This window comes from Hermetia illucens, chromosome 5 (assembly GCF_905115235.1).
Source record: "Hermetia illucens chromosome 5, iHerIll2.2.curated.20191125, whole genome shotgun sequence".
Taxonomy (NCBI): Eukaryota; Metazoa; Arthropoda; class Insecta; order Diptera; family Stratiomyidae; genus Hermetia; species Hermetia illucens.
Genome location: NC_051853.1, coordinates 83101459 through 83118619, shown reverse-complemented (window position 1 = coordinate 83118619; position 17161 = coordinate 83101459). Strand labels below are relative to the sequence as shown.

Genomic DNA, 17161 nt, shown 5'->3' with positions numbered 1-17161 from the left:
ATGACCATGGTTCTAATTACTTCTCTCTTGAACTGAAATTCGTAAATAAATATGGAAGATTAATATCTGAATTGACAATAAGCAAGGCGCTGATGAATGGAAATTTGAAATACATGTACACGCATTTAGAATTTATGTACTGTTACCGCAGCTTCTCGAGAAATTGACATCGATGAACCATACCTCGTCCTTTTCAGAAACATGAACTTCAATGTAAAACATTGCTTACAATAAAATCGACGCTCTGCGTTAAGAGGTCTACCCCGTGTGGAGGCCCTTTTTAAAGTTCTGTGTAAAGCAAAACCGTATTAAAATCCATTCAATGTCTGTCTCTATGTCTATCCCAGATTTACTTGAAAACAGCTGAACCTGCTGTCACGACATTTGGTGAGAAGGTGTTGCCTGTGAATCCATTTACATATAGCAAGTGGCGACATTAGTATCAGTAATAATAATAATAATCGTTGCCGCAACAATCCATATTGGATCAGGGCCTTGAAGTGTGTTAAAGCACTTCATTCAAGACCGTAACGGTACAATACAGTACATTGTAGGAGGCAATGTGGTCAGCATTTCGCTCGCCGAGATTATTACCCTGATTTAACTCAGGTACTCATTCACAGTTGAGTCGACTGGTATCCGACGTCAAGTCACGATTCAAATCCCACTGCCACCAGCGAGATTTGAACCGCGGCCTTCCGTATGGTAACCCAGCGCTCTAACCACTGAGCTTTTCGAACACTAGTAGTAGTAGTACTTTTCGAAAATTATTTTATTTTTGATAAAATAATTTTCGAAAACAGGTCCCGTTCTCAGAACCTATCCAGCCGAAAAATCTGAAAGAAATCACAATGGTGAAGAACAAAATTTGCTATCAATAAAAGGGATAAGCTAAGCCATAATTGTGGAAAGTAATCCAACTATTATATTATTATTATTGATTACACTCTGAGACGTGTGCCATCGTCATATAAATTGAGCATATATGGACGGCGGGGTCCATGGGGACATTTTCGCTTTCCTGTATGCATTCATATTTATGGTTAAATACGTATATATGTTAGAATCAATTTAGTTGTATGTATATATATATATATATGTGTGTGTGAGTGCATCAGGATATGGTAATAGGCAGGGTTTAGGATGAGCACAATATTTATGTTTGAGTTTGGTAATATAAAAAGAAATATTTTGCATTCTTAGATATGTACGAATGAAAAAACGTTCAAAGAGAGTTCGCCACATAAAATGAACACAGAACCTTTATACTCAATCGCCAGGCTGTTTTGGACCAAGACAAGTAAACGTTGAGCATCGTTTGGTGATGGGCGGCCTTGGGCAGGAAATGACGGTAGAAGTTTAACATGCCCAAGATCCTTAGCAAATCCTTTATCGGGGTTGGCAGGGAAAAGTTTTTGATCGCTTCAACCTTGTCTGGTTCTGGTTGAATTCCGTCAGGAGCGATCATGTAGTCGAGAAATTTCACCCGCCTTTGTAGGAATATTGCATTTTTTAGAACGAGCCCCCGGTCAAGGAGACGTTGGAAAATTCACTTGAGATGGCCCAAATAATCCGATTCGGAACAATAGGCGACCAAAACGTCATTCACGTAGATGAAACAGAGGAGTGCGCGAAGGTGAAGGTCGACAACAGTGGAAAGAGTGTCGTTTACGCAGATGGAAATTTTTCCTGACGACTTCAAAGATGTTGTGGGGGGTCTATCAAAGCTCAATTTTGCAGGCCCACTAGTAGCTCATAGTGAAGAAGTTTGCGCCTAAAACGGGGATTCTAATCTCTCCCAAAACGAAACGTCAAGAAAGCGTTCAGGGCAATCCGAGACTCACGTCCACCTGTCTGTAGATGTAGGTGTGGATCGGAGAGGAATTCGCGGCAGGGGTGTTTGGACGGGGTGTAGGAATATCTTCACGCCCGTGTCAACCAGAAAGCAACATCTGCTCAAGAAGGTCGAAAATTAAAGGCGACGAGCAACGCCTCTAGTTTTTTTCATTGAAATTGCATCTGGTCGTACATTTAGTCGCTTGAGCTACGAATTTACGGCGGTATCATCAAATTTTGGGGGTCTCGGTGGGCCCCGTAGTGTGACTATCTGAACGCCCATTTCGGGAAGCAGACCTCTACCACGACTGCGATTGTACCTACCTCCTGAACGCAAAGTACTCACAGTTTGAGAACTGCATCCACTAATAAAGCCACCATATGCCTAAGGTCCTTGACTTATATCCTTAACGTATATCCCTAGACATTGCCACCACCAAGGGGCACCTACACCTCGTGGACTTTATTGACAGGGCAGAGAGTACCTCCAGCGACCCCGAGTCCGCGCCGGCCAAGATCCCGTGGTCTCTGGCAGTCGCTGCACCGGCGCCTTACTGCGACCGCTACTACAGGGGGACTGCGCCTCCCGCCGATTTGTTATCATGCGACATGCGTCTATCAAACGGAGCGGAACACGGGAGCCGCACACCGCCAAAGCAATGGAACCCCGCAGTGAGACAGAAAAGTGATATTCCTCGGGTCACGATGGCGGAGTAGTTGGCGACGATGCTGAAGCGACAACTTCCCCGGATGAGGACTCGTTCTTGGCATAAACTGCATCCACTGGTCCTTGGTTATTGCAATCAACGAAGTGCAATTGATTCTCGAATTTAAAATGACCAGCATGACTGACTCAGTGCGTTCTGCTCGACTTGCCATTTGCCCGCTGGAGTTTACGTTACTTTTCGGAGAATTTGCAGGCAGTGTGGGCGGTGTGACCATCCAACGCTTTGGTGTAGCCTTTCGAGATTTGACCCCGGTGGTTGAGCACGATGACTTAGGCGATGAAATACACTTCATAGATGTCTACTTCTGTATATGTCAAAAGTATTTTATGTACTTTAGTTTGCTTTCATTTATAACTTTACGGGATAATCTTATCTTTGTTAAGGAATCATGTATAATGGGGGTCACCACTGTTAGAGCACTCTAATTATCCAATATAGAAAATGTAATTTTTATATGGAATATATTCCTCCTATTTGAAGCACTATCGCCTTTTTTGAGTGTCTCTTTATACAAATATTCCCCGGACTATAATCAACAATAGCCGGATAGTTCAGGTTCGAACCGATAAATTCACGCTTCATTAGGGCGGTCGACATAAACCTGACATTTCTGAATGACTCGCAATATCAAAAATCACTTGGCCCAAATATTACAAATTATATCTGGATACAACTGATGGCAAAAAATCTATGCAGCTCCATTGCTGCGAAAAAAATCGAGAGATACAGTGTGGCTGGATAGCTCAGTGGTAAGAGCACTAGGCTGTCATACGGAAAGTTGCGGTTCAGGCTTCATTGTATCGTGACTTGATGGTGCTGTGAATAAGTACCTAAATTAAGTCAGGGTAATAATCACAGGCGAGCGAAATGCTGACAGTATTGCTTCTTACAGGGTACTGTAATCCTGTGGTGTAACATTAAGGTCTTGAATGAAGTGCCCTGCATTTTCTACACAGTTGCTGTTTCCAGGTATCTGAAAATCTAAGGAGTCTAGAAAGAAAGATCCTTGGTTAATGATCTTGAGTGTTCTTGCTGTCACAAAGATAATGGCTAAAATATTCACTTCGGTAGCCTGAAAGAGCAGCCCTTAAGGGGCAAAACCACTTTAGCACTTTCGGGAAATCGAACAATTTTTATCCATTGAAGCTATACTAGTTTGAAATCACGTGGCAAAGTTTCTGAGCGAAGAAGAGCAAGAATTGGGCGGTCCCTCTTATTCGTCCAATTGTCTTACTCGTGCAATTTTGGTGGTTAAAACTTCAAAGCGATTAACTGAAAACAAAAAATTTCGGTACGGGATCTCGAGTAATTTTTGTGCGATTGCTCTGAAATTTTTAATCTATATTCAGAGCAACCTGCTCCTCGACAGGAGGATTTCTCTTTTATATTGCTTGGTTCAATGTTTATTTATAAATTTTGACCACTTTTTAGCATTTTTTCCGACCTCTACAGTGGTTTACCTCCTTAATAGCATCGTTTACTGGATACAAACGAGAAGAAATTATAGGGCGGATTAATGCATCAGGAAGACACGCAACAGTCATTAATCATCAACAAACATCGTAGACGCAATGACCAGTATCCGGTCTAGGCCTGTCTTAATCAAGAACTCCAGTCATCCCGGTTTTGCGCCGTGGTCCACAAACTCGATATCTCTAGAAGGTGTCTGGCATCCTGACCTGCGTCAGTTGAAAAGATGATTAGGTTTAACTAAGTCTCCACCGCATCATGTGGCCTATGCTCTGGTGAGTGAGCACCCCATCCCCCATAAGTTTAAAAAAACACTATTGGCCCCTAGGTAGCTGATAAGGCTCAAAATATTTGCTACCTCCTCCCATAGTTTGGTCATAGACAATCCCATGACTGAAAATGGTCTATCGCTAACTTTATGAATTTCCAGCAAGCCTTTAATAACTTCAAAATCTATGAGAAGGAAAGAAGAATGGGAAACCTGCTGGTCTGGAGTGGCTCAGGGCAGGAACAGAATGGGAACAGAAATGGCTGGATAGTTAAAATCCAAAATGAAATAACCAAACTCAGGAACAGGGCTTTTGCCCTATATGGAACTAATGCAGCAATATCGGCTGTCTCCAGCTGGGCAGTAGTCTCTGGCCACCCTCGAGTCAAAGCTGGCTACAGGATGGAAACAATAACAGTCCTGTCTGCTGAATTGAATGACATAAAGATGGCGACACAAATGCAAAGGAAAGATAAAAAAGAAAATAGTAATAATCACAGACTCCCAAAAATCCTACACTCTTCTGGGGAAGCAAGACATCACACATCACATTGTCTGGGAAATAATTGACGCAATAGCGAATTCTAACTTCGAGGAGATAAAAATACTGTTGCTCCCAGCTAAAAGTGAAACTATGTTGAACAAGCAGGCGCCCTCAGCAGCAAAAGCAGCCCTAATCAGCGTAAGCACCATGGTTTCATCCATTGGAGCTTAGAATGTGCTATGGGTGGTGCAAAATAAAATTAAAACGGACTGGCAAGATTAATATCAGCCAACGCAAAGATTTCGCGACAATCTCCCCGGAACTGCCCATCAAAATACTAACCTTCATCTCAATGAATAGTGTCGCAATTGTGAAAACTTTCAATAGACTTTACTCAAACCACGTCTACAGCAAACCTTTTCTTCGGAAGATTGGCAAAATCAACAATGACAATTGTCTAAAGTGTGGCGCGCAGGAAACAATAGCCCGCCTTATTTTTGAGTGTAGGAGACAGAGTCCGGCTAGAAGCAAGTTCATTTGGAAAGAGTCTTTCAATTCCCTAAGAGGTTTCTTAAAAGAAGGACACCAACTCCAGATTGAGGAGTTTGTCAGCTTTTAAAAGAATCAAGAATCAAGCTTTAGGACTATGCAACTCTCATGTTTTATTTCATATTTCTTTCACCTTGCTGACACACATAAGCCGAAGCCCTGGCCAATTCTCGTCACCCCGTGCGATCATCATAGGGCGGACCAGAGGCCAGGCCAGCACGTCATGGGACAACTAAAACCTACAACAACAACGGCCCTCGTCATCGCTCCATCTGAGGTAGGGTCTGCCTTATCTTTTTTTTATACCTAAGATATTACCCTTATAATCTTTCCGGGCTGGATCATCCTAATCCAAACGGATTAGGTGATGCGCTCACTGCAACCTATTGGGCCGGACTGTGTCCACAACCAAACGTTGATCGTATTACTCATAGACTTCGTCGTTATATAAACTATGGAACCGTTCATCCTCTTGTAGAGGAGTTCTTCGGAGGGTTCTGCTCTCGAAGAAGTCTCTCCTCCATGATAACTGACAAGATCATTGTCTTATAAAGTAAGAGCTTTAACCCTATAGTGAAACGTTTTGAACGAAACCGTTTCCGTAAGCTGAAACAGGCTCTGCTGGCTACTACTAACCGTGCGCGAATATCATCGTCGTAGCTATTATCGGTTATGATTTTCGACCCTAGATAGAAGAAATAATCAACGATCTCAAAGTTGTAGTCTCCTATTTTTATTCCTCACATTTGACCAGTGCTGTTTGATGTTGTTGCCTCTTTGGTTTATTTTCGTCTGGTCTTCGTTGATGTGCAGCCCAATATCTCACGCCACCTGCTCCATCTGATTGAAGGCAATTTGTACATTTCTGGTTGTTCTTCCAATAATGCCGTTCAGCATAGGCCAGTAGTTGGGTGGACTTAAAGAGGATGATACCCCTCGCATTTATCTCAGCGTAACGGATGTGGGTTTAAAGACAAAGCAGTCCGAGTACGGAAGTGTTGGCATCCACGTGTAAATTACGTAAAAATGTTCGCAACCATTTATCCCAATAACAGTAAAAATTTGTTTGCAAATCCTTGTAATGCTTTAGGTTCTTGCGATATATGCAGTTTTCAAACATTGTAGAAAACCGAGAAATCCAGTTTTCGATCTTCCATACTAATTTCCAAGAAAATTAAAAAAATGTAAGACATCATTCTAAAATCTCGTTCCCAAAGACAGCAGTGGAATGTAGTGTAATGCATTTTTCCCAAAAGTTTTGTTGTACAACTGAAACCTCCGCAATGCACAACCCTTTGAGGCAATCCAACTTCCAAATACAAAAACCTTCATTACAGAAAATCTCAATTGCTAAAAAGTACATACGTGACATAACTAAGTACGCAATGCATGTATCTTTAGTCACAGGCTGTAAGCTGGAATATGCCCACGTAAAGCGATTCACATTTATTTACCTTAAGTTACCTTGCTTTCTCCTAATTGCATCATCATCTTGCATAAGATTCAGCCGATATGAACATACCGTCTGGTTCTTTACAGCATCCCAAGTCTTTTTTCATTACAGATAATCTCGATGTGACAATAACTAGTCAACATTGTTGGCGTGGAGGTTTTATGCTTGTACAGATACTAAGCACGTATAATGAATGCAGCTTTAGAAGAACGCACCTAATACGACTTACAATGTAAGAGGCCAAGTTGTACATTATTCAAACTAAGGTTCTTCGTCGCTGTCATATCCCCACAGAAAGCCGAATATATAAGAGAACAAAGAGATTACTTTTCCAAAAAGGATTTTAATATATAGATATGAATATACGGTTTAAAAGTCCCCTTAATAACTATATACCTATGTATCTGTATCTATTTCGCTTAAAGGACGACTGCACAGAGCTTTGTGTTTATGATCGCAATGCTGCAATTGCATGTTATGGAACTGCTAAATCTACAGCAACATAAGTAATTATCTACATCAACGTGAGTTCCATAAGTTTGACTTAAGCATAGAAAATCCGATAAAATGACAAGCGTAATTTGAGTCCACTTTTAAGCAGTAACTTTGTCAAGAAAATTGTTTTTATGGTGTCATGAAATATCATTTCTTCAAGATATCATGTGTTCTCATACACTCATACATTTTTCCACTAGGCTGCATATACATATATGCATATATGTGTGCTCACATGACATGTATAGCTGCGACTAAGAAAAACTAGATTCACTTAGTATTAAAAACACGAACCAAGGTGCTATTTAAATTTGAAACAAGATACGCATGGACGTTACAAGCTCTTAGTTTTACGAGAATCTTGTTTAATTAATTCAACATATCAAATATGAACTACTAGGAATGTGTAAACGACATATGTAAAACAAGTTTAGTGTTGTTATTTTGTAAGGCGAAGCACATTTCTTAAAAAAAATAAAGTATCCCACAAGGTCAGTTACAAATCGACTTCAATTACTGAGTACACGTGTGCAACCTATCTTCGATTAGGAACTTTATTCCGGCGGATATGTTACGACAATTCCATTATGTGGTGTATTATGTATTCTCCGGAAAACTCAACTCATATTACGAGTATTAGCGGTTAAAATGCATGATATAATTCCCATAATTAATATTCGCTAAATAGAAATCTTGCCTCCGGGACTGTTTTAGACCTCATCTGAAGATCTAATTAGATAATTATCTATAATACTTACGAGATATTTCTTTGAACATTGACTATTGTTTCAACTTTTATATTTATCTGCGTATGTCAGTAAATACAATATATTCTTTTGAATGCAATATTACTACACAGCCCAAAAGAGCATTGTTTTTCTTTAATTTCAATATTCTGGGTTTTTGGATAATCAGGAAACAAAAAGTAATTCATGCAACCTTTTAAGTTTTCTCCGATCCACCCTTTTTCTCCGGTTAAACATATGACTCAACAACGCTCATATAAGTAATCCCAACTTTATATGATAGAAGGAGGCTGACTAAGTGGCAACCCTAGCTAAATCACGCACAACTGGTGGGATGATTCCATGTATAATACATACATAGATATAAATTTTTTATGACCGCTTTTCAAGGCAAGAGGTTCTCAAGTAAATTTCCAAATTACCAAGATTGACTGCCTTGCGGTAATAAAGGACCCATAAAAAAAAATTTCTTTCATTTCTATATTTTCACACTATATCTATTTCCACAAAAAAATTCATCTCTGACCAGTTAACCCCATAGAGACAGGAACAAGTCGAAAACCAAAAATTGGGCCCTTGAGGTACGAAAGGTAAGGTGACGCCTCCTTTGCATGTAAGGTGACCCCCTCTCACCTTTTCTGAGGAAGTGGTTGTGACACACATACAAACAGAGGGACGGATCCCAAACGCATGTTGTGCGATTAAAAGGAGTGCCTGGATAGCTAGCATATTGTCGGAAGCAACAAGTGTTCTGAGTTCAAAGGAAAGGGAAAATAAGGTTGATTCACATCAGTCTCAATCACTGTAGGGTCGCTCAAGACATGCTCTTCCAAACCACCGACGAATCGAAGGTGCAAGTGAATATAAACACCATAACCATACGGCTTTGTGGGAATGCGGGGACCAAGTCATAAGAAATGTATGAGGCAGGCCGCAATAGATCCGTACGACCAAAAAGGGAGGCATCTGCATCTATAGCAGTTGTACTTCTCCAAGCCTGACGTTGGCTGAATTCGAGAACATGTTGGACAGAGTGGACGCAAAAGGACAGAGATAAAAAGTCATCGCGGATAACTTAAATGCATGAGCCAAAGAATGGGGAAGTTTATTGACGAAAGCAAGAAGGCATTTGCTCTTGTAGGCTTACTGAAAGTTGGCTAACGATGGTCAGGCTAATACTTCCTGGAAATGGGGTCCGGTTCGGTTGTGGATCTGACTTTTGTTAATCCTTCACCAGTTCGTGATATGTCTTGATACGTCAGAGAACACTAAACCCACGGTGATCACCAGGCAATCATCTTTGACCTGAAGAGCAAGCCCCGCCGTTGGAGACCTACTCATCCAAGTATGAGGAGAACGTCAGGTTGGCCTGTGAAAGCAATCGACGACTCATCTATGCCGAGACGTTATACCTTTCCCAGTGGAAGACCCAACTCCTGGTGGAATAGCGAACTATCTGATCTATGGTCGGCATGTTATCCAGTCAGCCGAGCGACCCAGAGAACATTCATTGTATTCGATTCCCCCGTCTAACGGAATATCACGGGTTCATTTATGTATCGCGGGATTTGCTCAGTTCTGAGGGGAAATGTTTAATTAAATCAACGGGGAATTAAGTCTCTGCCACCAGCAATTATGGGAAACTTTTTCCCAATTTTTGACAGCAGAATTAGCCAAAGCTGACACCCCGATCGGTGCGGGCATGAATGAAGTTGAACCTTCTTTTGCTAAAGCATCCTAGATTGCATTTCCCTCTACACCATATTGAATCTCGAAACAGACATCAATCGGTTTCTACATTCCTGAATGATTTTTGTGTTATTAAATGACTGCTTAACGTCCTCCACGTAGCTTGACTATGCTGCAGATTGCGGTGCACCTGCCCTTCAACCACTCGTCAATCATCCATCGCATGCACCTGAAAGACCGTTACATTTTATCCCAAGGGAAAAACCCACTTCTCGTTTTTATTCGAGAGGTAAACTCCTGCTCCAGAAACCTGTTCTATTTTTGACCCATCGGTGTACAAGACGTCAGTATATCCTAACATGCATAGTTCTGATTCTTCCCAGTTGTCTCTACGTTTCAATATCATATCATATCATATCCAAACAAATATACCGCGATCCGAGAAATAGAAGGCATTGTAAGAACTGGATTCAGTTCTTCCAGTACCTCTTCCTTTGCTCTGTGCTCCCAACGTCCGTTGTTTCCCCGTAGGTTTAATCGAATTAGTCTATGAGCTGTTCTCACTCTAGTTCTCTAAATAAATAAATCCAAAATCTGCAAATTGACTAATGCATTTAGAGTTGTGCCAGATGTCGTGCTTATGGTGCGTGTGTGTGGATGGGGGAGAAGCTTACAGCATCTGAGCACTCAGGTCGTGTCGGCCCATTGTATTCGCCACCCGCGTCCAACGAATTATTCCGGATTCGTTAACGTATCGCAGCATTTCCGTTAGTGGATGTGATGCTACCCGTCGCAATTGGAGGACATCAGAACCAAAGATCTGATACCTGATACGTCCATAGGCATACACATAGGAAACACTCCGTGGATTCCGCTTCCTCATTACAAGAGGGACACGTATCATCTTGAGTAATTCCTATTCTGAACATATGCCCAGCTAGTGAATTATGCTCGGTCAGAATGCCCAAAATACTGCTGCAAGGTTCCTGCTTTCCGACAGGATAAACTTTGCGGTACGCCTGTTCGGTTCTGGCAGGAAAAGTTTGGTGTGTCGAGCAGCATTTAGGATCTGCCACCTGTTATTGTGGGAATTTTGTTCCCAGTTTTTGAAAACAGACTTAGCCAATGCTACTGATATTCCAATTTCCAGTTCTGGTCCCGGCATAGGGGAGATTGACCCCTCTTGCGCCAAAGCATCCGATATTTTATTTCCCTCTACGCCACAGTGATCAGGTACCCAAAGTAGTTCCACCGTATTGAATCTAAAGAAAGAGTTCAAACGGTTTCTGCATTCCTGAACGATTTTCGAGGTGGTCAAAGGATTACTCAACGCCCTGAATGAAGCTTGACTACCACTGCAGATTGCGATACGCCTGCCCTTCAAACGCTCGTCAATCACCCAGTTTGCCGCCCTTAGGATCGCATAAACTTCGGCTTGAAAAACCGTTGCATACTTTCCCAAAGGAAAAGCCCACTTCTCTTTTTTTCGAGAGATAGACTCCGGCCTCCAAACCTTCTTCTGTTTTTGAGCCATCGGTGTAAAAGACTTCCGTATATCCCGCCACGCCTTCTTCTGAGACTTCCGTTGCTCATGGCAACGGTAATACCCAGGGACACAGTTATTTGCAATGTGGCCAGTTTACAGCGAACATTTTTTGTTTCACTTCCACCCACCACACAATGGATGCGTAAGCGAACATCGGCCTAATGATAGCACGTCACTACCTGAGGCCTAAGTACCCATGTAGAGGCAAAGGTGCACCTATACAGCCCATAAGCTGTGAGAGCTTGTTTAATCTTTACCTCTACATGTTTGTTCCAAAGAAGCTTCTTGTCTAGAATAACTAGCAGATATTTCACTTCTTCGGAGAGTTGAAAGGATGTATCCTTCATTTCTAGAAGGCAAAGACCATTCAGTGTCCTCCTTTTTGTCAATAATATCATTGTGATTTTATTTAGATTTACTGAAAGTCCATGCCTGAGGCACCAACTGTCAATCAGATCAACGGCGCGTTGTATATTGCGATACACTATTCCGAAATCTCAACCAGCAACAGCTACGACATCCGCATAAACTTGAACGTGTATTGGTAGATTTTGCATATCATAGTGATGATTTTTATTTAGTGGGTGCGACCTTAAGTCTTCCCCCGAATGTGATGCTGAACCAGTCTCTCCAGATATTTCAGCGAAAATGATGTTAAAGTGATTTGTCTGAAGTTCTTTGGAATTGAATTGACATTTTTCGCAGGCAATTTCCCTTACGTGTACCGTTACGGTCTTGAATGAAGTGCTCTAACACACTTCAAGGCCCCGATCCAATATGGATTGTTGCGCCAACGATTATTATTATTATTAATTTCCCTTGTAACACTTTCATATTTATTTTCTCTCTAATTCTCTCCTTTCCACTTCTGACACCTGTTCTTCCGGGTAGTGTACTTCCAAGGGAGTCTGCACAGACTCAACTCTGGAGTTCATGAAAATTTCATCCGGTTTTCTAAGATAGTCCAGCTTGGCCGACTCATCGATTTTGATGACTTTCAACAGCCTTGAAGTCTCTCTTTCTACTTTCAGTTACTCGAAGTATGTTCTAAAGGAGTCTTGCTTCGAACGTTTCACGAGCCTTTTATATTCACGCTGCAAGTTCCTGAAGTTTAACCAGTCTTTATTCTTACTGCTTTTACAAGCACGATTTAGAAGCCGTTTGGTCGTAAGTTTTTGTAGTTTTCGGTTCCGCTGTGGAACCGTTTTACAGCATTCACCTAGGTAGTAAAACGAACTTCTCAAAGCACTCTATAAATGTGCGACTCCAGTTAACCTTCTATTGCCAAAGACGTCCCTTGTCCCCTAGCGAACTCCACTTTTTTGTCAAAAAGTTCATTGAAATTTTATTCACTACATTTTCCTAGGTGCCCCGTCTTTATATTACAGTCTGTTCAAATTCAATAGCCAAACTAAATTCTAACTAACGGCGATCAGAAAATGAGTCCTCGAGTGCTAACTCACCAATCTCTAATCAACTTTAACAGCTTTGATTGCAGATTCTTATATCACTTCTTCACATACCGGTATTAGACCAATTGCGTTCACACCTCAAGGTTCCCTTTTTCCGGAAAAAAAATTCTGACAGGCAACATTTATCCTGTACTCTCCTCTCCTTTGCAGCTGAAGTTTTCTTTTGCCGAGCCTTCTTCTCCAGTTTTCTAGGGAAAATTAAGCAACAGTGCCACCAGCAGACCGTCTATAGTCAGGTGTCCAGTTCTTTTCATTATGGGAATAGCTGTACTTTCTTTTCCTGCTGACCGCTGACACTGAGTGCAGGCTTTTCACAGAAACAAAGCGTATGTCATCCACCGATTCTTCCGTTCAACATAAATCTGATGAGGCGTCCAAAATGCGTGACTTGACCGTGATTTTATTGATCAAAACCGCGGATGGATTTCAAGTCTATGATTTCTGAAGAGTTAAAATCCGTTGCTTCCAACTTCATGCGTTTTGGACTCCCTTAGTGTAGCAGTGAACTATCAGAGGCTACGTTACCATGACAAAAGGGCTTCATCCACTTGCTAGGATTAAGACTCCCAAAAGTTAAGAATTATATAGATTTATACAGATTGCAGGGGCTGCACAGAAAAATAACGCAAGACCAGCGGTTTTACTCCGTTTGAATGCATTGATGGTAAAGATACATAGTCTCGCTCTTGCTTGGAGCAATCCGTATCTGCCTATTAGTGTGACTTGCCACATCATCCACAAAACTTTACCGGATGTTATATTATTGGAAACACAGCGTATGCTACGCTACACTTCTCGTAATTTTTCACGGTAACATAGCTTCAGTGAGTCGCGTTCACCCACACTCGCAGTCATCAGCAGAAGCCCCTTTGAAGTGAAATATAGCAGTTCCATTTTGCATCCAGATGATATCAAACCATTTGCTACCAGACCAGATACAAACCGTCGGGGGGTCAAAAAACTACCTTAGAATTTGAATCCAAATTTGTCCCATATAGGGTCCGGATGTGTCCGAAAAGATGAGCCAAGATAATCGCATCCGTTGAAAGATACTTTAAATAAATCAGCTTCTGAATTTCTGATAAAATTGATTCTATCTTGCATGCTGTACACTCGTGTTTACTAACACAATTTATGCACATATTTTAGGAAACCTTGCACTTCTGATGTCTCACAAACTTAGAACTTCTGTCTATATTCTTATGTATACCGGATGCATCAATGATAGTATTCTCCCATGGACAGTTATTTTGTTGTGGATTGGTTTCGAAAACCTCTATAATTCTTCGACTTAATAAAATCAAAATCCCGTAATTATTCAATATAACAGTGACCTAGAGGAGAAAAAAACTGTCGGAATTCAGATGCAGACTTTTAATTCATTTGCATAGTTTGCTCCGAGTGAAGTCCTGAGTGAAGCGCTAAATGCAATCTGCAGACGAGTAGCATTTTTTAAAAATTCATTCAGTTTCTATCAAAACAGCAGAAGTAGATTTTTTTACAGAACTCCGTAAGCATTTAAGGGGGTCATCCCGTGTGTCGGATTTGCGGAATCGAATTTTTTTTTGGCATCAATTATATCTAGATATCATGTAAAATATTTGGCCAAAGTGATTTTTTGATATTCGGAGCCGTTCGGAAATTATAATGTTAAGCATGTGATAAGTAACATGCCAGATTTATGTCGATCGCCGTAATAAAGTTCGTATTTATCAATCCGAGTGACGTTCGAATGAGTTCGCTAAAATCATAAGAATTGAATCCAAGGCTGTACATGTGTTTGTTGAAGAAGCCTAAGGTTTATGGATTAGGTATAGCAGATTAAGGGTCAGTTAAGGTTTTATGGCTAAAAATCGCATTCTAGTTTTTAAATGCGTTTTTCTCGAAACGGCATGTTGAAAATCGGCTGCCACCATAGCCCAAAATCTATCCAACGAAATTCTTTGAAATTTTCACGACTTATTCAGAACAAATTTCTACGGTCGCAAACTAGGATAATTGCGATTCGTTCAGTAGTTTTTTTTTATTCATTGAAGCCGTGAAAAAACACCAAAATTCACAAGGAAAAGTTTAACATGGCACCAAAAATTGAACTTTTAATATTTTTTAATAATCCTAGTTTGCGAACTCTAGTTAAATCCGGTGACCGGTGACCGGATATGTTAAAATGCCATTTAGATGTGACAGCAGAAAAACACCTTTTTTCGGAGATGGGTGTATACATTGCCCTGTATTTCAATAACGAACTATTTGATCGGGCTGGAAAAATTACTATGCACGCTCAAAATATTAATCAATCTATAGTGAGAAATTCATATTTGTATCTTTCTCCAATGCTTCACAAAAAATTTCTAAAAGAAGCAAAAAAACCGACCTTCACATGAGATGACCCCCTTAAAACTGAAAATGGTTGTAACGGTCTAAACTATTAAAAAAAATTTCGATTAAAGATAATGTGAAAACCTAAACGCGAATAGATTTGATTAACCGGAAACAACAAACGGTATAGCGGTGCCAAAGAAGTTTGTATTTACCAACAAACAAAGTCACTAATCTGGGAGAAAATACATTAATTCAGTCGTTATTGTATTTCCATAAATTATCCCCCTGGAATTGGTGTGAACACGTTTCGCCTGAAACCACGAATGAGTTATAAAGTCACAAGGAAGACGCCATTTGTAACTTAAACAGAAAAAGTCAACACAACGCCCCAATTATAAACTAATTATTTAACATTAATTCACTACCCACAAGATTAACATGTTTCAAAATTGACATTGGGTTCTTGGGGGAAGCAGACATCATATTTCTGATAGAAACGTGACTTTGGCTTTCATACATATAAATGTGACAAAATGCTTATTCTTATTCAAAATAGGACATTTTTCGTAGGTTCTCGCCAGAATTGAATAAACATAAACAAAATTATGTAAATGACGAGTTATTTTGGTGTTTTGCATATTAAATCCAGACATATTGTCAGTAATGAATTCAATTCTGAGGTAGTTAGGCATTTGCATTTTCGCAGGCATCCTCGAGAATATTTACCAAGCGATACATTTGCGGGCAACCTTCCATTATAAATTATAAATTTATCTTCGGGTGGCACCGTATTCATCAATATAAAAATCAAATACGAGACTATTTGGTAAAAAGAAAAGAATATTAATTTAATCTGGAAATGGGTTAATGGATTGCCATGGGAATGACGTGGAAGATAATGGGTGATGTTTATTTTTGGAAGCCTCCATATATCACTGTGGCTTTTATTGATAATTTATTCTTTAGAATTGGGTCGGAGAAAAAACTGGAAGGGGATAATCCACACGAATCACTTCATAATCACTCACAAAGATTAACATACCAATAGATACTTCAAAGGATGAAACTCTAGAATCTGACACATCTAATTAAGTTCTAATCAAAAGTGGAGATAAATTAAGATCAAGCTTCCTTTTCGGCAAAATATTGAGACGTTGGATTTTGATTGGAATGACACAACAAGTATAGAATCTGGGAAAGAGGTAGAAACACGCCTGCTCAGAGAAATTTAAGATACATTGAATGCAACTAGAGCTTGAGATGGGCTAAAAATTACATTCATTTTTACGGTTTACGCCTACGGATAAATCAATATTGTTCAGGTCAGATTGATATGCTATAATCCCCGGAGTGATATCAAGTTAAAGGTAATAAACGAAACCTTGACAATAATTAAATAACGTCAATTATCTACCAATGGCTTAATTTCTAGCTTGTGGAAACTACTACGGGAAAACTGGGCGAACAAGTTTAATTAAAACTAACTTACCTTTCGTTTTGATATATTTCTACAGAAGAATTTAATTCGGCCAATTGTTCCTTTAGCAGCTGAAGATTTGAATTTACGAAACTCAATTCCAATGCGACTGTATCCTTTAGTTTTCTGTTGGTTGTGGCCTGCAAAAAAGAACCTTCTATAAATTCCTTGAAAAGTGGTGAAATATACATAGCTACTGAATTCAATAAATCGTAACTTTATGAAAACTTAGTATTAAACTATCTGATCAAACCCAATAACAGTAAATTGAACTACACAAGTGTATAAACCAATATTGGAACTATGATCACCGATGCTTCTAATGAATGACATAATTTTGCGTTGGATTTAAGGGGGTCATCCCGTGTGCCGGGTTGGAGAAATCGATTTTTTTTTGCATGAATTGAATCTATATATAGTGGAGAATATGTGGGCAAGGGGATTTTCCGATATTCCAAGTCGTTCAGAAATTACAGTGTTAAACAGGTAAGGAATTTGCAGCCGCGGCTAGAGTACTCGATGAGAAAGAGCATCGAATCTTTTTTTTACCTGGTAGTTTTTTACCTGAGCCTTATAAATTCGAACACAGGTATAAATATAAAAAGATGGAAAACCAAGTAATTGGC

General features: G+C 40.1%; 1 protein-coding gene across 6 annotated transcripts in view; it reads right to left on the bottom strand.

Moving 5' to 3' along the window:
• Positions 1-17161, bottom strand: part of LOC119657546 (rhophilin-2) — a 169219-nt gene that overhangs the window by 31195 nt on the left and 120863 nt on the right. For all 6 annotated transcript variants that reach the window (XM_038064496.1, XM_038064493.1, XM_038064494.1 and 3 more), the window contains one exon: positions 16548-16675. In XM_038064496.1, the coding sequence (XP_037920424.1) occupies positions 16548-16675 (128 nt within the window). The remainder of the gene's footprint in view (positions 1-16547; positions 16676-17161) is intronic.